We start from the raw sequence: 26615 nt of genomic DNA, 5'->3' as shown, positions 1-26615 counted from the left end.
GCGAGTGAACATTTTTTAAGGATGACGGAGCATTTCTTCTCTCCCATTCGTGTCAGGAATTTTCACATCCGCGGTCCTTTTGAAACTTACATTAGGCTTTTAATTTCTGATTCGTGTATGGGGTGTAAAAAACTTTTTTCGTTTGCTCCCACACTTTCTCCAGTTAGATACGCAACAAAAATATTGATTTTTTATCTGAAGATTCTCATCGATTGAACTCTTTAAAAATCGAAAACGAAGAGAATAAAAGAGAGAATTTGAAATGAGTTCAGGAAATAATAGAGACATTGATTCTCACTGTATCATAGGTATCTTTCTATTATTTTACATAACAATATACAGACTGTTGGAGATTTTTTTTTATGTATATACTGAATTTCGGTGAAGACAATTGACGCTTATGGAGAAGTACAACGCCGTTTTTTTTTATTCTTCTTTTATTTCTGGCAAAAACTTGACTCCGAGATAATGGAATTTCCATTTCGTCAATAAAGAAAAAAACACCAAAAAACGTAAGTCAGATGTGGATGAGGTTATGAAAATCAGCTAAACTAAACGGGGCTGGGGGAGGGGGGGGGGGGGGGGGATCGATTCACTATTATTTCATAACTTGAGCTGCTTTTTTCGCTTTGATGAGCTCCACAAGTTCCTGCAAGAGAATGACGATTGTACTGTACAGAAATTTCTCAAAGACCGATAGAAATCATAAATTTGATTTATTTTTTCGTTTTTTTCATACCTTGTATCGTCTCATGCATTCCTTCTTCGTTCTCGTGGGTATGCAACTCGCAATCTGATCCCATCGATCGGCAACAGGTGCCGAATAAGTTTTGAGAGCTTGTTCCAAGAGCTTCTGTTCCGCAGGTGTCCAAGGCTGTGAAACAGCGGCTGTTGTAGTTGTTTGTTGTTGGGGTTGTTGTTGCTGCGAAGATGTTTCTTCTTTCCTGACTTCGTCCGCAGTACCGTTTGAGATAGGATTGTCGAGACGCTCCGTATAAGCGGGCATTCTTTCATCAATCGCTTCCTTGCTCTTTTTTTCAGCGACAAAGTTGTCGTAAGCCTTTTTATTCGCTTGTTCTTTTAAGCTCGATTTACTGAAATCGGTGGACTGTAAATCCTTTGCTTTGGCTAATACTTCCTTGGCGTCGCGCTTAACACCGTTTGATGAATTGCCATGTTGATTTATGAAATTAGCGACAACGTCCCACCGTTGATTCGTACCAGCCGGAAAAAGATTAACTGCTTTTATGAGCAATTGCAAATCGTGCTCGGTCCAAGGCACCAAATGTGCTTTCACTTGTTTTTCCGGTGTGGAACGTGGATCGTTGTTTATCAAACCAACTCGTCTTTCGGCCTCCATTCTTTTCTCTGTTTCAGACACTATGTCGACGAACGCTTTGCGACCGTTAGCCTGCAAATCTTTAATGGCTTCCTCGAGCTGCGCGAGCTTAAACAACTCGCATATTTTCTCTACGCTCTCCATATTTCGTATACTCTCCAAAGGACTCTCTGCGAAATAATCATTGCTTTTGCACAAATCACGAAGCGCTTTACGCTCTTTCTTCAAGGCTTTTTTCAATGTCTCTCTTTCTTGCTTGAGAACGTCGTTTCGCGCTTTTTCCTCGGCGTCTCGTTTCTCACGCTCCTTGCGTTCTTTCTCAGCTGCTTCGCGTGCCAATCTTTCCTCTTCCTGTTGGCGAGCCTTCGCTGCCTCTTGCTTCGCTCTTTTCGCTGCTGTCTTTCGATCCTTGTCCTCTTGCTGGAATTTCTTTATTCTTGGATCTGCGTTGTACGCGATATCCACCAACGAACGTATCCGCGCCATTTCTTCTTTCTTTCGCTTGGCTCGTGTCGCTTTGTTTTTCTTCTCGATCCATTTTCGCATGTCCCGACTACAATGTGAAAAAAATCTTTATTTAGTACTTACTTTCTCATTGAGAATACCTTTTTTCCCTACTACCCCCAATCTGACTCTGACGAACATTTTACACATTTAACCGAATCAAAATTTAATTGCGTACGTCTTCGACACTCAGTGATCTAAGAACAGGCTCCGAATGCAGTAAATGTCGATAAAAAATAAAAAATTGTACGAAAAAGTGCTTAATATTTATTTTAATGTAAATTTCTTCCAATTGATTTTCTAACTAAGGCACTCTTTCGATGAAGCGAACATTGATTTTCAACAATGGTGTCACAGTTTGCTCTCAAACAGTAACGAAATCTGTTCGTAATTTGGCAAATTTCATTTTGATCATATGGGATTCTTCAAAGTCGTTGAGTTAAAGAACGTCATTCTGAAGTTGTAACTATTTGACCTTCAATGCAGGTATAAGATTGTACTTACTCTTGCCCACTTTCCTTGTCCTCTTCATCGAGATACGAGTACTCGCGCCACGATTCAAACTCGTACCAGAAGGAGTAAAAGCGTTCGACTTGATCTCGCGAAGTATTTGAATCGCCCAGTTGGGGAACAGGCTTTTTGACGGACCATCTAGCATTATCTTCGAAGGCACGTCCCATAGTTTCATAAAAGTTATTTTTGGCATCTTTTTCGTCTGGCAAGTCGTCACTGAAGTGCGAATCAACGCTATCGTAACTGCGACGCTTTACTGGATTACCGAGCATTTCCCAGGCTCGGGTTATACAAGTGAAATAATCGTCATCTTCGCGTATTTCTTCGCCCATTGCCTTTCTTTTGTCGGGATGGTGTTTCAGGATTTTTTGCTTATCTAACATATATCAATTCATTGCCAATTAAAATAGGTTTAGCTAAAACTTTCTCAACGTCCAATATTTTGTACAAAGTTGGAGAGGAAATATTTGTATCGACAGTTAGTTTCAAAGACTGACTGCAGCAATAATATGCTTTTAGAAACCGAATCCTCGTTCATTTTTCTTTCAACCAAATGTTAATTTACAATCTTATGGGAAAGCACAAACTATGAAGAAAATTCTCATTTTGTATAAAAAAAATGCAACGTAATTTGATTCCTTTAGCATAAGTTGTTAATGATAGATGTTGATGAAGTAGCTAGCAGATAATACAGCTACTGCGCAGCATAATTTTTCAACAGTGAAATAAGCAGAATTGCAAAAAACCAAAGGACCATGACTTTAAATCATACAACATCTTGAATTGCTCATAGACAAGACTAGACCGTTGTTACAATATTATCCTCATTATGACGCTGAAGTTTGCAACGTTGGAATCCAACGAAATAATGATCTAAAAAAAACCCCAATAATTTCAGTAATTCCCCAATTTCGTTCTCTGCCGAATTTGCAATTCGTAGTTTTTCAACCTGCACCGATACTTCGTAAAATAACAAAACAGGTGAATTACAAATGTTTTTTTCGTTCATTTTGTTGGACTCCAACGTTGCAAACTTCACCGTCGTTCCTCATTAAATAATATATTTATATTCTAATTAATATTACAATTTATAAAAGATACAAATTCTTACAAGCCCTCTTGATTATATCTTCCGTAGCCTTGTGCCGGAGTTTCCTCAATCCCAAAACGGCATAATGATCTTGCTCTTTCCATTCTTTAGGATCCAAAGATCGCAAATACTCCAAATCATCCTCAAACTGATCCTCCAAGTTTTCTTCATCGTCAGAAGACTCGGAAACCTGTCCGGTCTCTGTATTTCTTTCAAATTGAGTTCTCAATCTAGTATGACTTGCTGCGTGTAATACTGACGCACCAACTGCTTCAAAGTCTCCCTTTCGCAATGCTAGATGACAAAGTAATGTGAAATTTGTATTGAAAAATCAATTTTCGTTTCAATACAATGGTTTATAGAAAAAAAAAAGAAATAAAAAATCATCTTCATATTTACACCAAAAAGTATTTCTTGCGACAATTACGAATGCACAAAATATTTCCAAAAATTTCAATATGAATCACATTGTGGAATTTTTCAAGTTTAGAAATTCATTTGTAAAAAGAAAAAATATTTTTATCGATTTTTCTTCGTAAATTTTCATTTGGACCCGTCATTCGAATAACTAGATGATCAAATTGACTTTTCAACTATTTTATCCGCTCTATTTGCATTTTATTACAACCGGGATCTAGAAATATAACCTCCGGTGCACGCGTATGAAAAAGAAAATTTTCGCAATTTTATTATAACTCACCAGATATTGTGTTGAATATAACACACTCGCCCATTTCAACTGTCTGTGTCATCGTGCAGCAGAGATGTAGAACAATTAAAATGTATTTTTCCTAAATTAACGTAACAAATAGTATATGATCACACTCGACAAATCGCTCACGGTCGTTACGGACGTTGGGAAAACGAGAAATCGACATGGATATACAAAACGCAGTTCTTCGAAAAATACTCTCATATGCTGCTACACCAATAATATACCACGCATGTTTGGCGTGACCTGACCCTCGCTTTTTCCGTCTTCAATTTTTTTTGCGACTGTAGTCTCGCTGTTCACGCCCGCAGTAGTTTCTTTCTTGTCGAGTACCGCGTTTGTTTTAACCTTAATAATTTTTTTCATTCACTTTTAATTTTCTTCTTTACGCACCTCCGATCCGTCTCTTTCCTTATCAATCGACCCGTCAAATCGATTATTTTATGTTAATCGATTTAATTTTTTGCAGCGGCAGAGGAATTATTTAATATTTAAGTAAGATTTGCAAAATGTTAAACAAACTTCTGGCTTGCTTAGTGAAAAAATTTGTTAATGATCGTTTGTAAAAAATTGACAATGTATCTATTTTTTTATATATTCATCGGCACAAAAATTTTGATGTGGGCAAAAATCTTTGCATTCTGACTCACTTTACCGACGGCACCCAAGACGGTGACCTCCGTGAACTTGACCGTCTGATTTTGAATTTCTGACATTTTTTCTTTTCACCTCAGCAGATATATATAGCTTTGTCCGTAAGATGTCGTCTCATACATGTTCCGACTCGGTTCTGAAGACGAAAAAGCATGCACAAAGCTCGACAAAGCTCGACAAAAAAAATCAGAAATTCAAAGTTGGTCGGCCATATTCACGGAGGTAAGATGGTGCGGGCTTCAATTGACGCGTGGCGCCATCCAAAATCGGGTTAGATGGCGATGGAAAGCGAGTCTCTATAGCGTCTATATAGAAACACAATCAGCAGACGACAAAATTTTTTATGTATTCACGGTTATCTTTCAAAAGACACACGAAAGCCACGAGAGTCCGAGCCCACGACGCCCACGTGTGTTTTCAATAATCCACCTTATAAAAATAACACAACATTCAACAACCAAGTGACTGGCTGTAGCTGACGAGTGATTTCTCAAATATCTCCATAACATTAAACACTTTTATGAAGTACTAAAAACTTGTCTATAATATAATGGGTAAAAAAAATAATAAATACAACGTTCGGAACTATCGGAAGATTGAAAACAATCTTTCGAGCATAGGAACTAAGAAAAAAACATCGAAAAATGTAGTCTCGACCATGGGCGGAGAATTTAATGTTGAAGAACAAGAGAATGGTGAGTAGTCAAACAATTTTGATGCATTTCATTATTAAAAAAAGAAATCTTTCGCATAACAGTAATAACTTCGAATACGATTTTCGCGTAATAAAATTCCAAAAACAAAAGATAACAAATTTTTACCAAACCGCCCGTATCATTTACAAGTTTTTGTCTCATCGTTGATCAAAAATTTCAGCTATTCATGAATTACCAATGCACAATATCCGCAAAACACCAAAAAAGAAAAGGAAGAAAATGGGTCGCCCGATAGTCGTAGAGGATACAACAGAGCAATTATCTACAGTGCCACTGCCCCTAAGCTACAGACTTCCGGAACAGTCCAGTGTGGCAAGTGTTTATCGCGGACCTTTCAATATTCAGAAAAAAGTTAAGGCCGAGCAAATACAGAAAAAAGTTTGCATTGTCACAACAGAATGTATAAAGCCGAATGAGAAACCTGATAAAAATATGCAAAATTCAGAGTTAATCGAGAAGCCTGAGACACGCATGGAAGTGGAACATTCTACAGTCCTTAAAAACAACAGTTCCAGCTGTGTTCCGCTATCAATTGAAAATTCAAAGTCTGCTCAATCAAAAACTTCTCAAAGTATCACGGATAGCATCGTTCCGTATTCTCAAAAACCAGAGCAACGCTCAGAAGTTGAAGAGCAAATGAACACCAAGCAATTACCACGATTTTACAGTTTCAGAAACAAAGTTTTGGTGATAATGGAGACAGACTGCAAATTTAGTTTTCATGGAAAATTAAAGCTTCGCGTACTGTGGGGTGCGATAAGAGTTTACGGCTATTCGGTCAGCAGCGAGAGCAGGAAATCGACTCTATCTATTTATTCCCCAAGAGCGTACAGCCCTGTAGCGATCGAGGCGATAGAGACAGAAATGATGGACAAGGGCATTTCGAACATTTGGAAAATTTTGGAGGAAGACTGCGAGGACCCTAAGCTTGCAAAAAGTTTGCAGTCTGATGTGAAAGCAGTGGAGGAAGGTTGGGCAGTTTTGTTGTTGGAGAATTTCGACAATAGCCTGACGAATTTTCTCTCAATGAATTTCCCTCATCATTTGTTCCCGCGAGTCGACGATCCCTCGAATCTATCGTGGCGTGATTCACGTCGCGCTGAAGTAGTGTTGCAAGCTAATTTGCGATTCGGCATTTCGTACGATAAAATAGTGATCGATTCCCGTGGTATCGATGACGTCGCGGACGCGATTTGCTACGACTGGGAAACTAAGGAAAATTCACGAACTGTCATCGCTGGTGGCAAGGGAGTTGGGAAATCGACCATGGCTCGTTATCTCGTTAACAAATTATTAGCCACCAGCGAGTCGGTTATATTTCTCGACCTCGACCTCGGACAAACCGAATTCACCCCCGCTGCTTGTTTGTCTATTACGATCGTTGACGAACCGCTCCTTGGACCCAATTTTACGCATCTCAAGATTCCATATTTCCAGTTTTACCTCGGCAGCGTTGACGTCACTCGTTGCCTCGAACAGTACGTCGATGGTGTTAAAAAACTCGTCGAACTTTTGAACGAAGATTCGAAACTTTCGCACCGACCGATAGTGATCAATACCATGGGATTTTGTAAAGGCATCGGCGCAGATTTGATCAACTACATCCTTAAAATTTTGTTACCTACGGACGTTATTCAAATACTATCGAAAAGGTCAAAAAATAATTTCAACGATACGCTTAGTCGTCAAGTCATCGATCGTCAGGTAACTGGAATATTCATTACTTTTTATGTAAAGTTGAACTGAACAGTTGAGGGTAAATAAATGTTGCAATGATTTTATATTTCATTTAAATGCAGAGCCTCGGATGGCTGACTTGGACGAAAGACATCAACAGAGACAGGCCAACGAAGCACCGTTTGCACGTTATTTATTCAGAGGCCGAAACGAGCACCGGACCAGCTGAATCTTGGAATCTTGAAGCTCATCAACAACGAGAACTCGTGATGATCTCATATTTGAGCCAAATTATTAAGGCCAATGAATCTGCGACATCGCAACTTCGTAGCCTCGTCACGAGTATCAACGCCGTAACTCCTTACGTGTAGGCAAAAAAATTTTCATATCGTCATAAAAATAGAGATTGTATTTTTGGTTTTACAACGGAGATCATTCGTTTCAAAAATTTTGACATCGTAGTAACATTTTTTTTTATAAAAAATTCGAGGTTTTTTCTCGTTCTGCTTCAATACAATATAAAGTGATCGTTGTTTCAAATATTTCTTCTAAAACTAACATTTGTATCTTGGTTTTTAGAGTTCCATTCGACGCACTGTGTGTTTCGATAGCGGGTGTTTACGTTTCCCAAATATTGTCTATCATGAATGGAAATATCGTTGCTCTATGTGGTGTTAACATGGAATCACTGGTTCCGAAAAACCTCGAGGACAATTTGGAAGGTTCTTATCCACGAGTCCTGATTAGACCGCCACTGTCCACGTGTTACGGTTTTGGTACGTCAAAATTATTCAAAAACAACGTAATACTAATCCTAATAAAAATAGAACAGTAGTTTTGTGCTGAGCAAAATCGGTTTCAGTTTTCTCTCACAAGCCTTGTATTTTATTCCTATTCATATGGCACTGTTGTTTTCATTAAAAATACTTCGAGTTCGAAATTGAGTTTTGTTTGTCTTTTGTGACAGGAATTTTACGAGGCGTTGATATGGAAAAGGAACAATTGTTCATAAACACACCTTTGCCAGCTTCGCTCATGAAACACGTCAATTGCCTCATGGGGTGCACAAATGTTCCTCAAAGTTTATTGCAACTCAATGAAGAAGGTGCCCCGTATACCGGGAGCGTCTACGACTTGCCAACGAGTCGTGAACCACGAAGAGGATACGTGAGAACGCGTTATCAAGTGGGCACTTGATCCCAATCGCGAAAAAATAAGAAAAAAATACTGAAATACAAAAACTTGGATAAAATATATGGAGTCCAATCATACACAAAAGTCTATAAAAAAAAAATACTCTAAAAAAGTCTGTGCGGACGGTGAGCGCACTGAATTTGCACAACAAATGCAAAGAGCGTCTTGAAAAGATATAAATATTGAAATGATTAAAGTTTTTATGAACGGAGTTATGGCTTTTTTGTGATATTAATATTAGCGTCATTGGAATGGAGAATGTTTTTTTCGAATTACCATAATTTTTTTGAAAAGCGAGTCGTTTACTCTGCAAATGGAAAGAAGCTCTGGAATTACTTTCTGTCGCGTGTCCCAGAATAAGTGTAGCGTCTCAACGTCGCGATATTTAACCGACAAGTTCGTCATTGTGAGTATAAAAAAAATTGCAAAGTGGCCTCATTATTTCTACGATGGTTTGAACGCTCCATGACATGGCGATGAGTTTTTGTCTCTTGGTTGCGCATAAATTTTTCACATCGGTGTAATGTTTAGGGAATCCAAAAATTTCTTCGAGCTCGGTGATCCAGAGGGTGTCGTTAGTCTCGTTCATGAGAATGGGTTTGAGAGCATCTCTGCCCTGTTTCAACGAATTGACTCGTGTAGTGACGGTGCGAATTTTTTTAACAAGAGCTTGACGATTGCAGTTCGGATTGAGAACGTCTTGGAGATCTTGAGTCGAGAGTGGAAAGGAAACGATTGGTAAATTGCTCCAGTACAACCGCGGTCTGTGTTGAGGCGAATAATTGGCCGAATCTATGAGCTCGGGCTCGCGTCCAAGATGTTTGCTTATATCATTGCGATATTTGCTAGGCATCGAGGCAACGTTTTCAAACAACCAGAAAAAGTGTTGTCCATTGTGGGCTTCGAGAAAGTTTTTAATTCGGCTGTATTCGAAGAAGAGAACACCGGTGCCGTTCGGATCGTGGAGACCGAGACGCAGAGGATTGACGAGGCTGAGATCATTGCAGGGCGAACCACCGAGGAGAAGATCGATCGGTATGATTTCACGGATTTTATCTTCGTCTATTGATCTTACATCACCTAAACGTATGATTTCTTGTCCGTGGTGAGCGGAGCTCACCATCTCAGCGTCCGGGTCAATTTCACTCGCGTAATAAAGCTCAATCTGTATTCCCAATTTTTTCAGAACAACGAGCCCGGCACTGATCCCATCGAACAGCGACAAAACCCGAAGCTTTCGTTTTCCATTTTTGTACAGCTCCAACTTTTCTGGCACCGATTCACGGTTAGCACGGAAAAGATGAGAAACGTGATCCTTCCAATCGCACCTTGGCTTCAACGATCCATCTCTCGTCGAATCTTCCGAGGGATCGCACACGAAACACATCCACGGGTCTTGGAGCAATATTTCGTTGTAAAATTTTGGAGCGACGAGATATTTGATGCAAGCTGTGCAATAGACACGAGGGCAGTCCTCCGCGTCGCACATAACGACGGTATCGGAGCCAGCACAGATTGTGCAGAAGAAACATTTACCGTCTTCGCCATAAGCGAAAATCGTAGGTTTGTATTTTTCGGAACATTCCTCGCACAGCTTGCCGAAGAAATAAGGGTGCTCCGTACTCTCGGAGCCTCGCGAACACTCCTCCAGGCACATCAGACACAAATCCTCAATTTTCATTTGGCAAGTCTCGACGAGGCGAAGACTCGCGCTTTCGCGAATCATCTGTTCTCTCGCAGCAGCAACGGTACAATTACCTTTGTGTTTACGCAACACTTGGAGCACGCGAGAAGGATATTTTTCATTGATATTCGAATTTCCAGGGATTCCTGGCAAGAGATTTTTCACCGAGAAATTTTCGTTACCGGTCGTTTCCCCGTTGCCGGTTTCGAACCAGTGGAAAACTTGCTCCATTTGCCAGCCCTCGGTTTTGTAGCCGTGACGAGAACAGTAATCTTTTGCCGCATCGATAACGCCACGACGGTAACATTCTCGTTTACAATTTCTCACGTATTCTTTCATCAGGCTCATGCCATTATCGAAGGAGAGAAAAAATCGGTGATTCACCTGAGACATCGTGTAATCGCCGTACCAAACGATCCATTGGCAACCGAAACTGGGCTCTTGGATGCTTAAATCACGATAATCGACGATTACAGCTGGCCACCATACTTGGCCCATTATTTTGGCCCACGCGATCACCCCAGGCTTTTGCTTGATCAGAGGCAAATGTCCGGGAATGGGAACGAAAGTATTTTTCGTCGTTGTACTCCTTACCGAGTTGCAACTTTTCATCGATGCTTTTTCCGCGCTCATTTTCTGCTGCAATAAATATTTTGCCGTTACTTTGGAGTTGCTCCTTTTCAACTGGTTCAATCTCACTTGGACCTCGGGTGGATAAGGCCGGAGAATCAACCGATCGATATTTTCGAGGCTCGTCAAATGCTTCTCAGCCCAAACGTGACCAGGCTCGTTTATAGGACCGAAATCCAACAGATTGATGTTGAGCATCTCGAGCGTTTCTATGCAAGCTTTGTAACTCGGATCTTTAGGACTCTTCGATTTTAACGTCTCGATCATACGCTCTCGCAAGCACGTGGAGAACGGTTGAATCTGCGTTTTTTCACGCAAGTGAGATATTCGGTATTCTCCGATCCAACAAACCCACGCCTTTCCGGCTTCTTTCAGCATGCCAACGTCCTCGGAACCGACGATTAATCCTGGCCACCAGCCCATGCAATTTCCCCATACGACTGTGCCTGTCTCACGACTCTCTGTTTTTTCAAGAGCCGTGCAATTTCGAGTTGACAATCGCGTTACTCTTCCGTCCTTCGTCGAATACTTATCGAGATTTTGCTTTGCTTCGATCTTTCCTGTTTTGTGTGATGAAGCAGCATCGTTCGCCGATCTCCGACGTTTTACCGACGCTTTATCGTCACCGCTTTTTTCTTCTTTCCCACTCGCTTCTCCTGCGGATCGACGACGTCGCAGGGGACGAGCTTCCTCCTTACATTTTTGTTGATTCAATCGTAACGAAGCCTTTTTGTTGTTCCGATCGATTGCGGCTTGATCGGCCGATCGCAGTCGCCTTTGAGCTCGAGTTTGTTGGGCGCCACTTTCTTCGATCTTATCGTTGGTCGAGGTGTTGTTGTCCGAAGAGGCAGCGCTGCTTTTCCCCTTTTCTTCGATAAAATCGTTTCTCGCATTTCCTTCAAAAGTTCCCGCCGCTTCCTCTTTTTTCCACAAATCCCGCTGTACGGATTCGAAGCTCGATGAAAAGTGCGTGTCAGACTCGAAATTCAAGGCTCGACTGACGTCGAACTCGGGGTTGCACAACGCAAAATCATTGTCGATCGTCTCGAGCAGAGATTGAGGCAGATCAGTCGATGGATTCACCAGCAACGATTCGTCCATGTCCGATTCTTCGTATTCCTTTTTTTCCAATTTTTCGAAGCTCTTCGACCGAGCCGCCCTTTTTCGGCCTCTTTTATTTTTTTTCGTATTCAAAGTTTTTCGTCGCGAATCGCAAATTTCTTTTCTGCCATCCAAGTGATTTTCACGAACGAATTTGCGGTTCTTTTTTTTCTTATCCCGCGCTTCGAGGACCTTCAATTTTTGTCTCTTCTGGCTGAAACTATTCTTGCATCGTCTCATTGGAGTTGGCTCGCCAGTATTACATTTTTTCTTGTATAACCCGAAATTTTTGCGATTATGAAAAACGTTGAAAGGGTTGTAAACAATGGATTCTTTCCGACTCGCTCGTATTAATTTTTTCACCTTTTTCCTTTCCGCCTCGAAAATTGTTCTACTCTCGTCCAGATTGTCCAACGAATTTGCTCGTGCGTAGAGATGCTCGTTCAGAATCGTATCTTTCATAAATTCTTGAGGCTCGAGCACCGCTGGTCCTTCGAATTTCGGTTCTTTTCTTATTTTCCCGTTCCTCGAAAAAGCTTCTTTCACCATATTATTTTGCCTCTTGTAAATTTTCTTCTCCTCTTTTTTCTCACACTCTTCTCTCGTAAATCGAGAGGTTTCCGCAATCAATCCCAGATCGAGGGCGCAGACCTCGGACCACACGCTCTTTTCTGCCCATTTCCTCGTTCGCTGGATGCGAACTTTCGGGCGATCGGATCGTCTCAGCTTCTGCAAAAACAACCCATAATTCTTACGTTTATTGCGCCTTTCATTTCGAATGATTATTGCAAAATATATTTTTATCATCCATTCAATTGTAAATTTACGTAATATCGAATTCCTTTAAAAAATCGTACAAAACCGCAAGCAGATTCATTGAAGTTTTTATTTTCAAAGAATGCCAACCGTAGCAAGTGGTTTGAAAAAAATCTCCATCCACGTCCTGACCGAAAGAAATTGTCGAAGAAAATCAGTTGGTTCTTCCACCATCGAGTTTGGGTATTTGAAGTTGAGTTTTAAAAAAACGACAGACAGAGCAGTGTCGGCCAACAGAAGTTTGTCGTCGCCCTCGGACGACGCCACGTTGTTCCAAGGTCAGTTTCAATGTCATCGAAATTGGTAAACAACAAATTTGGAATTTTTCCGGGAGAAAAATAACTCGGAATAAGGAAGGAGAGACAGAAATGAATGAGGGCAATCAGTGAGTGGTAAAATACGAGGGCGATCATTAGGGAAGTCAGTGGCACGAGACGACACGAGCCAAAGCGCGGTAGAAAAACGAAAAGGGGTGCGCGCTGGTCGTGTGTTGCCTCGCGTACTCTTGCTTTTTCCTCTCGGTACGATCCGTCTCTCCCGTTCTCTCTTGCTCTTTGTCGCAAACACACATTTCATTCATAAAACTTTTGCCTCGCCAACGACCTCGCGAAATGCTCCCGAATGTCATGTCTCTCGCGCCCTCTCTTTCTTTCGCTTTCGTTTTTAGCAGCGCCGGGGGGGGGGGGGGGGGGCGAGGAGGGGAGGCGAGAGGACGGGGGAGGAAGCAGGAAGAAAGGGTGAAAGCGAATATAAGAGGGTCGCGAATCGTGCGATACGACGTCAGATAACGGGCCACCGTGGCCATTACACGAGACGAGAGGTGGAAAAACAGACCAAAATTCAATTCGATGTTGTCGGGCTACTTATTGGGCCCAGCAGCATTTTCGTATAGTTTAAATGATGCTTTGCAACAACGTGCACTCGCAACGTGTACGATGACAGGTGTATGTCTTGAATAGAAAAATCTGGTGCTCGGATGCGAGAGAAAGGGAAAAGCTAAAACATTTTACGACGGGAAAAAAAAGTAGTGTGCACGAGGAATGTGTGTCGGTGGATTAAAACGAGGGGAATGTCGAGCCCTGCGCTCGCGTCTCACGCGCCTCCAGGCCTTTTTTTCATCCATCTCTCCTCCCTTCCTTTCTCTCTTTCTCTCACTATTTTTTTCCCCCATTTTTCGTCAATGGAAGCGCCGGGTAAGGGCGCCGGACTTTTAAACTTTGATGACACGTTTTTATTGTTCGGGGATCCCGGGACAAAAACATTCCCGAGGATGCTTTCATTGAGCGCCCACAGTCAGGTGAAGCAGCTCCGAAATACTTTTTTCCTCCATTTTGCCTGCCTTGTGGAAGACACAGAGGGCGCCACTAAACCGAAAAGTAGGTGATTTATGTACCGAGAGTGTGTGGCGAGGGAGAAAAAGGGAGAGAAAAAATATTTGACGGTTAGGAATGTTATCGTGTCTCGAGAGAGAGAGACACGATGGATCGGACGCGTGCGAGAACGAAGAAAACGAATCGACTTGTCCGACAGCACCGCTGCGGATGGAATAAAAGGGAAAAGAGTGAGGCAGGCCATGGGGCCGAGAAAATAAATAAAAGCTCGAGAGATTGAAACGCTTCACGGTTTTTTGACGTTTCATCAGACGGGAGACGGGGAGCTCCCAGTTTCTTTCGATATTCGAGGGGAAATATTTGGGGATTGTACAAGGGATTTGCGGTACACGTGGAAAAGAGTTTTCTCATCGCGAGGTATTTTTTTGCGGGACGAAGACGGAAAACGAATCGTCGTGCACGAATCTTGCTGGAAATACTAATACGTTAGCAGTTCTCTCGAAAAACCAAGATCGAATGAGCGAGTGGGTTATTAAGCTCGAAGTTGAAACGCGCGATCGGGAATAACGAGGAAAGCCGAGTATCAAAGTGACATTCGTAATCGCAATAAATTTCGTCGTTCCCGTCAGAACTATATCGAGCCGTAAAATTATTTTAATCGAGTCACGAATCCCCGGCGAAAAAACCGCCGAGATTCTTGTCGCGAAGACGAGGGAGAGCGACGGAGCGAGGAAGGAGATGGCTGTGGCTCGTTGACCCCGAAACTAACGTAAATCATTAATCAGCGATCGTCGCGATGAGAGGTTAACAAGATAAACGCTCAGGAGGGATCGTCGTTTGATAATTATTTCTCCGTCACAAGGAATCGGTGATTAACATACTTTTTTTCTCATTCCGACAATCACTCGAGTTTATCGTAAGACCAAAAATAAATAGACCAACGTGTTTGCCTCGTCGTGGCGAGATGTCGCGAGTGGAAAAAGCGGTTTATGCTATTTTATCGTCGACGACGATCGTTCGGGGCGAAACGACTGTGCGTGTGTAATCTCTCCTGATAACAATTTCGATCTTTCCCCGAGTATCTATAGGTACTCGACATAAAGATATATGTTTACGTTTCCCTATCACGTGTGTTATCAGAGAAAGCGTTTTCTCGCGTATATAGCAAAACTTCGGTACCTAATACAATGTGCTTGGAGAAAAAAAATCGCCAGAAAGAAAGTACCGCGAAGGGCTTCTCGTCGGCTGCGAGGGGAGACGTACACGGGGGATTTTCATCCCCGAAAGAGGGCGGCGCGGGGGGGGGGGGGGAGGAGGAGGATTTAGCATACGAGTATAAGCACGGGCGCTCTAATGTACGAGGCGTTCCGTGCAAATGAGGACGACTCGATAACTTTATTGAAATAAGCATTTTTTCGGTCTTTTTATGACGGATAACGAAAATCAAGGATGGGGGTGGGTCATTCGCGAATTGGACGAAGAAAATTTGTACTTTTGGGCCCCGGGGCCGAATGGAAAATATCGATGAGGAGAGCGCCCCCCGTCGCTGGGAGAATGTTTTCATGACAATTCTCGATAAATAAGAAGAAAGCCTCGAGAGAAGCCGCGGGGGAAGGAACGAAGTGAGGCAAGCGAGGGCGTGAAAATTTACGCGATTTACGCGATTCACGCGTTAAATGGCCCATGGAGTGGCGCGCGAGCGTATTTTTTCGCAGTGTATATATACACACGAGGATGCTCGCATGATACACACAAAGAAGGGAGGCATACGTATTGTCCCGGCGTCCGGAATATCTTGGCGAGGCAGCGCACACCACGGAGCGACGTCGAAGAGAGTTCGGGGCGAAGGGCGCATGCGCGGCGCAGACCGCTACGGTGCACTTTTCAAACGACGCCATGTTTTTTTTCTTCCTCCTCGCTCTCGCTCGGCTTTTATTTTCGGTCGCAGAATACTCGGAGCGAGCGAGCGAGCGTTCGTACTTTTTCCACTCTTTCTCCCCCGCATGCTCGGCTCGATCTCGTCTCGAAAAAGACATTTTTTCGTCGGCAACGGAACGTGGCCCGGATCTCTCGAAATGCGGAGCCGAAAGATTTGCATTTTTTTTTTTCTTCTTTTTTCCCCATGAAACGGAGAATAATATGAAAATGCGAATAAAAATGAGGTGTTACGTGGGAGGCTCGTTTGCTGCTGGTTACACGACGGATAAATACGATGGAAAGGGGTTCTCATCGTTTTTGCAATACTCGCAAGGCTTTTCCTCCGGATGAAGAAAAGGAGCGGGGGAAAAAAGGGCGATCGGGAGAGAGCAGCAGGTGGAATGGAGGAGGGGGAATTGGTCTAGTGTCGCAGCAGCTTCCCGTGCTGGTATTAGTGCGTTGAGAACCGAGGGAGGAAAGGGGAGAAGGAGAAGGAAGAAGGCGCGAACGTAAAAGTGTGAGACGGAGAGCGGTGACGTATACAAAACGGGCAGCCTCGGTAAGCTTTCGTACGCGCATCCATCGCAGAGCGCGCGCGCGAGCGTTAAAATACCCGCAGACCCTCCGCTCTCGGCCGCTCGCTCGCTCTCTCTCTCTCTCTCTCTCTCTCTCTCTCTCTCTCTCTCTCTCTCTCTCTCTCTCTCTCTCACTCTCTCAAGCCACGTTCGGAGTTACACAGGGCGCAAAAGGCTTTTCTCGTATTCTATTGATTTTTCCGAAAGTTCCGAGCGGTGGGAGGCAGGCTGTGTTAGTCGTGCGCGAACGTGGCTTCGCTAGCCCTTTCTATACCTTCAGCGGCGCGCTGTTGGGCTATAGTGGCTAGAGACCACCGCGTGTTCCCGAGCCGACAGCACCAAACACGCATTCTCACATATATAATACGTGTGGAGACGAGTGCTAACTAACGAAATGGTACAGCCCGCGCGAATGAGCGCACGAAATAGGTTAGATTACGCCCTTTTGCGCTCCGGTGCAACGTTCCATCCCGATCCCTCCCATTTTCTCCTTCTCTCTGGATACAACGTGAAATACAAGCGTCGTCCGACTCTTTCTCTCGCGTTCTCTTGCTCCCTCGTCCCGGCGTCGCGGACGATCGCATGTACGAAGCACGCGGGGACTAACCGCGAGATATACCGAGAACGGGGAAAGATCCCTTGGGACACGGCGAAAAATTTCAAAATGCGAACCGAAAGACAAATTCTTTTTTTTCTGTACAAAAATGTATGATTTTTTGGCAAGGAGCGATGGCAAAGAGTCGACGGAAAAATATTTTTGGCGCATGCGCAGTTATGCGAAGCGTTCACGAGTCGAGGAAAAAAAGTCCCAATTCCCTCGGAGGATTACGACGGCGGACGTAAAACGCGCGAGAGAGTATCAGCGCGCTCGCGTCTCGCGTTGCGAAATCATGCATAGGTTATAATGGTTCGTGTGTGTCATTGGCGCTGGAGAATATCGTCGCAAAAATGGGGGAGAGAATAATAAATAATCGCGAGATAAGAGAATGAGAGAGAGGAAAGGAGGAGAAGAACATCCGTCTCCCGCTCGTTTCGAAGTTTCCGCGAATACTATCGAATGTTTATTAGCGGGTTACGTATGTATTATACATCTCGGTTTGAAAGAACGAGAGGGAAAAATGATGCGAAGGGGGGAAGAAGTACGAGTGTTACGTCCCTGAACGTGTATTTCCACCCACCAAAGTTGCCGTTTGCCGTTGTCGACGTCGAAAACGGCGCTGGTGGAGGAGTTCGTTGACGAGGGGGCGGTGAAGAAGAGAAACGAGAAGAAAGGGGAAAGGGGAGGGAGGACTCACGCATTCTCGTCATCTCACGCCGTCCGGCACACAGATACAGAGAGTCGCACGTTAAACGCGTACATGTACACATGAATACAGTAGTACAGCACACATACCGAAGGAAAAATCATCCACCCGCGCACTTATGGTCTCGTGTTCGTTTGCCAAGCAAGTTTATAACGCTCGCACGCACACGGGACTCGGGGCGCATGCGCGTTGCGGAGAAGAGAGAAGGTCGAGCGCGCTGCTGCGGGACGCGGCGCGGTGAGGGGCGAGGAAGCGGGAGAGAGCGGCAACGGCGAATGGGGGACAGGAGGGAGAGGAGTGGGCAAGGGGGGTCAGGGGGGAGGGAGTTTCAACAGCGATGGCAGCCGTGCGAGCGAAAACGTCCGAAGATTGCCGAGCTATTATGCAGCGCGCGTGTGTTCAACGGTTTGACTGTATATACGCGTATAGAGGGAGAACGACACAGGCGCAACTATGGCGAGGCCGAACCAGCCGAGTTTGGCCGAACGGTTTGTCACGAGAGAACGCTCGTACAACGTTCGTGTGTTTGTTTCGTGTCTCGTTGTTGTGCGCGTGTGCGCGCGCGTATAGGCGTCTTGTTCCAACTCGCGTCCCTCTTGCTCGTTCGCACAGCGCGCGCCGTCCAGATTAGTGGCGCTCTCTTCCTCGCTCTCATTCCAGTCCGGCTCTCTTCTCTTCCTCTTCGCTCGCTCTTTCTCATTCGCTCGGCGCTCCATAGAGCGTTCGCGTTTTACTCTCTTCTCTCTTGCGCGCGCGCTCTCTCTCTCTTTCTCTCTTTATGCGACTCCCGTACGTGTGTATCGGTGTGCGCCGAGCGAGCTTAAACCGGAGAGAGAAGATCGTCGAGCCAGTGCGGCCGACTCTGGTGCCGCGGCTAGATTACTTTGGTGCGCCTTCACGTAGTCGCGGCTTTAAACCGGATGGGTGCGTGCGCGCGAGATGAGAGTTTTCTTCGTCTCTTCTTTAAAAGAGTAGTGGTAGTAGTAGTACTTCGTCAACGTCGTAGTCGCACTATCGTACACTTGTGTAAACGTTGAGACTTCTATTTTAATCAGACGTGAAAATATATCGACGAATGTTCTCTTCGTTTTAATCGAAAATTCAAGGAATAAAAACAACAAATATTCACGTACGAAAGAGTGCAATAACACATTTTTTTACATACGTACGTACGAGCTACACTGGAATACATAAAAGTGCTCATAGAGACGCATATGTACGTGCGTTTTGGCTCCTGGCACATAGGATCGTGCATATATAATAATAAAAAGACTATTGTGCCCTTTCTTGGTCGGTCTTTCTCGACGCTTCGCGCGATATGTCGATTGTTTATAACTACCGAGATTCGTCGTAGGGTTTCGTTTCTACGAAGCTCAGTGGGTGCGTGATTGTGTGAAATCGCGTTTCTCGCATCGCACAGGAGCGAGAAAAAAAATCGTTTCGTATTCGAAACCGAAATATCTGTATACGTCTCTATGTATATATAGATTTGGTGTGCGCGCGCGCGTGTGTGTGTGTGTGTGTATGCGTGCGTGCGTGCGTGCGTGTGTGTGTGCCTCTGTGAATATATACAGTGAGAGTGTAGACGTCGCGACGACGACGGCCATGGCTGGCCGTCGTGTGGGTGCGAACTGTGGTGAACCGGGTCGACGGGTGTGGTAGAAAGAAACGAGTGCGAGAAAGACACGTATAAATATACGTCTATGTATGTACATACATGAATATATACATGTACATGAGCGTACTGTATAGAGAAAGAGAGAAAGATAGATTGTGAGAGCGAGGACGACAAGGAGGGAAGGAAGAGGGCACACGGGGCAGAATGCGAAAGAGTTTGCCCAGCGTTCTCGCACTCGGAACACGGGCGCACACACGCACAAAACAACAAACAAAAAAGAGCGCATGACGCGAGAGCCCGTTGTTTTAAAAAAGCTTGAGGAAACGACGAAAAAGGCGCCTCGTATTAAGCTCTTTCGATCGAGTGTCTCCACATGCGATGCGATTAATCGAAACAGCGAGGTAATAAAAAGCAACGGAAACCCGGAGAAAAGCAGGTTTTTCATCGCGGTGACGTAAACTTTGACCATCGTCGGGGTCCCCCCCCGTGCGCTTTAAAGGCGCGATTTCGTCCGAGCTTTAAATACTCCTCTTCCAAAAACAACCCCAACCCCCTGACAACGGGATTTACAGGGACTTGGGGATCAATGAAATATAGTGCTCGTATCGACGATATTATTTGGAAATAGTGTTTTTGTGCTCCGCTGTGTCCGTACGAGAGGTTCGCCTCTCGTTGTGTACGGTTCGTGTACCATCGCATCGGCGTTGCACAAGATATTCGGCGGACGGCTCTGGCATCTCCGTCTTTTTATCGAGAAAAGAGATCACAGTGGTTTTAAACGGGCCACCGCCAAAGCCCGAAATGTGGGCCTCGAGTGAGCGGTCATCATCGCGGTAGAGACCGCGAGCAAGTTGGAAAGTCGAAAGATCGGGGGGATACGTACACATGCACGAGTGTATTCTTACGCTCTCGTATACGCGGCTGTCTCTACATGTGGACTAAAAGTTGTTCGTGCTCGAACTTGGTCCGAGTGAAAGCAGCGTTGCTCCGGTGCTTGTAACCGCGTGGTTTTGCGTTTCACATCCTTCGCGTATACACACACACACACACACGCGCGTACACATACGTACGTACGCACGAGAGAACGAGTCAAAGAGAAACGAGAAGAGGAACGGAGACGAAAAGATAAAAAAGCCCAAACGCCTTCGTAATAGAGGAGCACCAGAGACGAGACGTTGAAGTTGGCTCGCCGCGATTCGTCCTCCTGGCCGGGGAATCTTAACCCGGAGGAGGATGAAAGCGCCGAGAGGACAGCGGCATCGGGCAGTCGGCTCGTAAAAGCCCTCTTTTCTCTCTCTCTCTCTTCCTACCTCCCTCCCTCCCGCCCTTCCTTCCCGCACCTTTTTTCCCCTCTTCGAAATACCCGCTCCCCGGGACGTCCCAACTAAGAACAATTCACTTCGCTCTTCTCTACACGGACATATATACATGTGCGTCTGTGTGCGTGTTTGTGTATTATACTCGGACTCAGTTGCGTGACGTTTTACAAAAAAGGACAATAATATAATAATAATAATAATAATAATAAATAACGCGAGGAAACGCGCGGCGAAAGACAGTGCCATTCGCTACTCATCGCCACAAAACTCATCTTCGCACTACGCCAATATCGTTATAGTGGGAGAAACATGACTCCGTCGTATTTCCGGTGAAAACATGCTTTTTGTTTGTTTGGTGATTTGTTGGTGATATTTCCTTTATTTTCGTAGAATTGAGATTCAAATTTGTTCTTCTTTATTTTATCGTAAATACACACTTATACACGCTTATATATTGTTTATATATAAATAAAATGCAAGTTGCTACGTTGTTCAGGGAGAGCGCCACCCTCCTCGGCGCCTCCACTCTCGACCCCCCGCAAACTCATCATCAAACCCTACAACAACATCAACAACAGCAGCAACACTTGCATCAACAGATGCAACAGCAACAGCAACAACAGTCCGACGATCTACATCTCGCGCATCATATGCAACATCACTATAAAATGTGAGTTTCGCACTGCTCTTGTTGGTATAGGCTTTCCCTTTTTTGCGACGGTTATTGTCACGTCTGCTGGGGTCTCAAACTTTCTTGATGTGTTTACACGACGAGAGATCTCTGCCGGTCCAAGTGGATTTTACAGTCTGAGCTTGGAAAATCTGTCGGAATTTTTTTTTCTCTCTCTCTCTCTCTTTTTCGAATAATGTTCGTGCGCGATCGATGCAAACTGACATGGCAAATTTCGAAATGAGATTTCTTCGATTGTCCTGCAATTTGGACCCGTTCGGACGAAACCTGAAAACTTGTCTTCATTGAGCTCTGATTTTTAGGATTATAAACATGGTTTCTGGGCATTTGGGCCGACTACTCGAGTCACGGAATGGTCAGCTCGAAACTGTGCATCTGTTAATTAGACTATTAACGAGAAAAGAAACTCCTTTGTGGACACGTTCGATCGGTGAAAATTTCATAATTCCAATGAAAGTTTATTATTGAAATGGAATAATTGCGAAGGAGCTGTCGGAGCTACTTCAACATTGGAAAAATTAATCTTGCATCGTTTATGCGATTGTTCAGAGGGTTGTTGAGAGGAGCCAATTTCAAATCGAATGAAATTTTTCTTCCCTCCTACACTACTCTCATAAAAAATGAACAAGCTCGCTATCCCCGTGAACAATATACATATATAAGAATGGTATAGTTGAAGTAGGATTGCGAAAGGTTCGAAAAACCAGCTCTTTATCCGTCGCGACTCGTGGCCTTCGGTCAAGTCTCTCCCTCTCTCCCTCATTCTCTTCTGAGCTATTCACGGCAAAGTCTGTTCGAGCAGCTAACTTTTGAAAGTATTTTTTTTTCTCAATCACAAGAGCTGCTCCCATACATCTCCGCTTCGTACTATTTGTGCACTCGAGAACAGCCCTCAATTCCAAAACTTTGGTATCCTTTTCGTTCGGGTTCGTTGGTACGAGGTAAAAAAAAAAAAAACAAAAAAGAAAAATCACGTATTTATTCAATCTTCACGAAGATTCGGAAGCTCTTCTAATAATTAGGGTTCATCCTTGGTTTTTCCAAATTCCATCATTTATTCGTGCAGACTAAAATCCAGGAAATCTGACGATTTACGGAAGTATCCCCAGCAGTCGCGGAACAGTGAAAATGGAAAAACCGAAATTTCGATGCTTTCTCGCAAGCTCTTAGTTTTTTAGTACGCCTGTAAAAAATTTTTACACCGTGCTCCTTTCGACACAATTCAGCCGAGTTGTGCAGACTCTTTCGAGGCTCACTCGTGACTCATATCCAGCTCCCTCTTTCTCTCTCTCTCTCTCTCTTTCTTTCTCGTGCGTGGCTCGTGTGCACAGATATGCTTTGAAAAAGCCTTCGAGGCGAAGAACACGCGTTCCCAACACCCAGCGGCCGATCCCTCGGTCGCCGGCGTTGTGTACGACGGCAAGATGTGCCTGGTGATGTGTGCTCGCTTCTCTCGCTGATGTAACACACCACAGGCCACGACTGTAGGGACCAGGCGCGAATGGAGAATGTTCGCAAAGATTCAACGACGGCCGAGCGGTGCGAAGAAGCGTATTTTGTGTGTCGATGCCTCCAGAAAATCCGCCTCCATTCATTTATCTCGATAAACACCGAATAAATACAAAAATATATAAGTATCAGAAGAGGAATTATTAAAATCACAAAAAATGCAAAAACCTATGAGCCCCCTGTTAAAGAATAAATTACAACAAGCCGAATAGCGAGAGCGACGAGTATTATTGAGACGTTACTACTGTACGGGCGTAAAACTAAATATAGTAAAGATAAAAAGAGCAAAAACGTAAACATTTATGGAAAAGTGACCTCAAGACGGGGATCACGGTCAGGGTCTCCGATTGAGAATTAATGCGCACGTTACAGATCCCCGAGCGGAACGTTTATTTACCTTTTTATTCCTCCACTCTTTATGAGAGATGTTTTATTTTTCTTGCAGTAAACACACGTCGTTACTTGTATCGTAATGTCATTGATAATTCAGCGATCAATGACACAAGAGCTCGATACAGTAGTTCTCGTATCATATTTCCATCGCTTGAACGAAAAAGAAAAACAGAGACGAGCGAGACGAACAAAACGAAAGAAAAAACAAATTGTGTATTACGTATCGAGTTCGTTGCATCGTTCGAGCATGCGGCGCAAGAACGTGCCAGGAATCATGTATAAGCATACACATGCATGAAAATGCACGTTGCGCTGTGCGATGTGAAAAAATAATGAATAATAATAACAACGATGAAGAGAGGAAGATGGGAGTGAGAGGCGGAGGTAGAACTACCGCAGAATCGAGAGAGTCTCGACATTTTTCCTCCGACTCGGACATTGTATTCATTTGGATAATATGGGAAGAACGGGGCTTTCCAAAATGCTTTCAAGCGCGATTTTTCGGTTCCTTATTTCTCACGTTTTGTTTGGATTTTTTTTCCACTTTACTAAATAATTAAGAATTTGTATTTTTTTTTAAAATGTTTTTTACAGTTTTCGTGATACGAACAGGAAACAAGGGACCATCGATGTCCCAACCTTTTTTCCCTACGACAACTTTTCAATTTTTTTATACTCGTATCTTTTTCTCGCTTTGAATCGAGTAAACTCTGACTGCGGGGAAGGAAAAAGTGAGAAAAAAAAAGAGCGCATTCAAATAATTTCACGCCAAGTACACCTCGAGAAACCGGCTCTAATGGGGAGACGCGAAGGGGGGGGAGGGGGGGGGAAAGAGTAAGAAGTTATTTTATCGAGGGAACTGGAAGGAGACGCGATTGGGAAGGGATATTGCAAACCGATTGAATGGACACACGCGGCAAGAGGGCGCACCTTCAGTTTCCAGACGACCAAAGACTTACATATATATATGGATATAAATGTGTGTACGTCTGTTATGCCACGTGCTCCGAATATATCTCTCAGTTGCACTCTCCCTCTCGTCGATCTCTCGATATCACGGCTAACGTAGTACAAACATCCGAGGGATAACAGATTTGCCCTCGTGCCCTATATTAACTCGAAATGCCTATATTATCATCTCGATCGACGAGATCTGTCAGCAAACGATGACATTCTTGACCTTTCTTTTTCTCTCACTTTATTTCTTCGGGGATAAACTGCGATTTACGCGTTTTTATTTCAATTCTCGACAATGCAATTGTTTGTTCATTTGCTTTCGATATTTGTACAGTTTGCAGTTTAGCGATTGATTTTATGAAATTGGCTAATATCGAGGGACGTTGTCCAAACTATTTTATTCATTATTATATGTTTGACGGTTCTCGGTTATTTGAGAATCGAACGTCGCTTACGCGAAGGTTTTTGGATTTTTATTCGTCTTTCCTAAGCGACTCTCTGAAACATTTTCATATTAGTAATGTTTCCTCGGGTTTTACTGAATCAGGAAACTCTCAGAGATTTCTTTACGCGCGTCGCCACTGCCGGGATTTCGGTACGTTCAACGCCTCGTTCGTACTCGGCTGGACCGAGTGTGGCTCACATCTCTTGACCGAGCGAGGGAGAGAGAGAGAGAGAGAGAGAGAAAGCACGGGTCTTTAGGTTTTTATTTTCAGCCTGTGGAGAACTCGCGTTGCGCTTCTCGAGCTCGTGGTTGCTTCGAAAGCACACGAAGCAATTTCGTGTTCGAATCTTCGATCCTTCCAACGATTATTCAATTTGTTTTTTTCTAATCTTTTCCTCGATTTGTATCCGTCGATGTGTTTAAAATTTTTAACAATTCTTCGCATTCGTAATTTTCGGTGAAATTCTTTTCCACCGCGTTGCAGAACGATTCGAACTTGCCGGTCTCCCTCGTGCCTATTTAAAAACTCAGCTTTTTATTTCCTCCCCTCCCCGCCGTCTTCTGGATTACCATTTTTTTTATCTCTTCTTCGCTCCTCTCTCTTTCTCTCTGCTGCTCTAGCGCCAGCTTCTTCGCTGTTACTCTTCCTCCATCCGGGATGAGCTCGTGCAAGGTCCATCGTGGTTTCGTAACAAACACGCTCACACGCGCGCGCACACACACGTAGTCGCGCGTATATGAATATTTTATCCCGCCGAATCGTTTTTTCTCAAGAAATTGATGTGAGCAAACGGAAAATCCCTCGCTCACTTTTCGCGAGTACAAGCTCGAATCCGTCGTGGATATTCTGAATAATGAAATTTCGACGTTGGTCATTCGTCCCTCATAATTCCCGTGACCCGGAAGATCGATCGCTAACTTTTAGGACCAAGTTCGTCAGAAATCCACTTTTACCGAATTATATGAACGGTTTTTCACATAAATATTGGAGGTGCTTCTCCTCCTCGTCCGAATCCCCGAGAATATTTGTCGAAAATTCTTGAAATACGAGATGAAATCCAGAGACGTGTCCCCACGAAGTGGAAAAAAAAATGCAAAATCAAGAATAATGCCGATATAGAAAGAACAACGCAACTCCCGCACGACGACGTGGACATTGTGGACAATCCAAGTTTTTTCATTCGCAATGCCCACTAGAGACCTCTGTAGGGCAGTCTTTGAAACACGCGCCGTTCAACTTCACCGTACGAACACGACGATATGTAAATATATGCGTGTGTACGTATATTTATATATTCTTGCCACGTCCGTCTCCATCTTGTTCCTTTGTATACACATGTAAACACATACGCGTGTGCATACAGCCTTACGGACGGGCACAAAGCTATGTTTATATCCGTGTACACATGTAGCGCGTATTCCTACCTTCACTCTGCAGCAGCGCATTCTTCTTAATACGCTCTCTTCGAGACTCTCGAGAGACGCTCGAGACGAAAATCTCCGCCATTGCTCGCAAGATTCGTAAAGAGCCGATGTAACATTTTTTAGTTTACGTTTTCTACGGTACGTGCGCGAGGGAATACGATCGTCGTGGAGGAGAATGCCTCGCTCGAACGATCATTTATTGAGCTAGGATTGTCAACTTTGCGTTGCATTTCAACGGCTTTCATTATTTCCATTGATTCGCGAGTTCTTGTTACAAAATAATGCGGAATACGAACGCAAACTCGATACGCGAGTTTCAGGGTGACCTTGAGGCTCTTCGTAAAAAGTATCGTTCTAAAAATGTCGCGTCTGGTTCAGTGGTTTCCTTCTTTTTACCAGCCTAACGCCAACCCGAAATAGCAGAAGTAATAATAAAAAAAATGATTGTATGCGGCTCGTGTTAGTTTTTTTCTGTTTTACTACTTCCGGAGGCGGAAATGT

The 26615-nt window shown here is 43.9% G+C and overlaps 4 protein-coding genes across 8 annotated transcripts in view; 2 read left to right on the top strand and 2 right to left on the bottom strand.

Annotated features, from left to right (window-relative positions):
• Positions 1–291: 291 nt before the first annotated feature.
• LOC122413508 (dnaJ homolog subfamily C member 2) lies at positions 292–4814 on the bottom strand. The gene is made up of 5 exons (XM_043423914.1): positions 4147–4814; positions 3468–3740; positions 2348–2732; positions 740–1892; positions 292–649 (listed from the first exon to the last, which is right to left on the bottom strand). Exons 1-5 carry the CDS (start codon positions 4196–4198, stop codon positions 599–601), a joined length of 1914 nt encoding a protein of 637 aa, XP_043279849.1. The 5' UTR covers positions 4199–4814; the 3' UTR covers positions 292–598.
• A 305-nt stretch (positions 4815–5119) lies between these two features.
• LOC122413507 (polynucleotide 5'-hydroxyl-kinase NOL9) lies at positions 5120–8610 on the top strand. Its single transcript, XM_043423912.1, has 5 exons — positions 5120–5507; positions 5689–7232; positions 7328–7572; positions 7785–7981; positions 8173–8610. The coding sequence occupies exons 1-5, from the start codon at positions 5363–5365 to the stop codon at positions 8400–8402; spliced, it is 2361 nt and encodes a 786-aa protein (XP_043279847.1). The 5' UTR covers positions 5120–5362; the 3' UTR covers positions 8403–8610.
• A 138-nt stretch (positions 8611–8748) lies between these two features.
• Positions 8749–26615, bottom strand: part of LOC122413504 (uncharacterized) — a 45281-nt gene continuing 27414 nt past the window's right edge. Inside the window, exons 1-2 of one of the 2 annotated variants that reach the window (XM_043423906.1) lie at positions 12721–13220; positions 8749–12543 (exon numbers count right to left, since the gene is read on the bottom strand). In XM_043423906.1, coding sequence (XP_043279841.1) covers positions 8785–12543; positions 12721–12804 — 3843 coding nt within the window. In that variant the 5' untranslated portion in view covers positions 12805–13220 and the 3' untranslated portion in view covers positions 8749–8784. Of the gene's footprint in view, positions 12544–12720; positions 13221–26615 lie in introns of those variants that run through there. The other variant, XM_043423907.1, reaches the window with a different exon arrangement.
• Tdg (Thymine DNA glycosylase) overlaps positions 18595–26615 on the top strand; it is a 44253-nt gene continuing 36232 nt past the window's right edge. Inside the window, exons 1-2 of one of the 4 annotated variants that reach the window (XM_043423909.1) lie at positions 18595–21023; positions 21191–21364. In XM_043423909.1, the coding sequence (XP_043279844.1) occupies positions 21004–21023; positions 21191–21364 (194 nt within the window). In that variant the 5' untranslated portion in view covers positions 18595–21003. Of the gene's footprint in view, positions 21365–26615 lie in introns of all 4 variants that reach the window. The other 3 variants (XM_043423911.1, XM_043423908.1, XM_043423910.1) reach the window with 3 other exon arrangements.

Source organism: Venturia canescens, chromosome 7, assembly GCF_019457755.1.
Source record: "Venturia canescens isolate UGA chromosome 7, ASM1945775v1, whole genome shotgun sequence".
In the NCBI taxonomy this organism is placed as follows: Eukaryota; Metazoa; Arthropoda; class Insecta; order Hymenoptera; family Ichneumonidae; genus Venturia; species Venturia canescens.
Note: the sequence above shows the minus strand (reverse complement) of the source record. Positions and strands in the feature narration are given on the sequence as shown.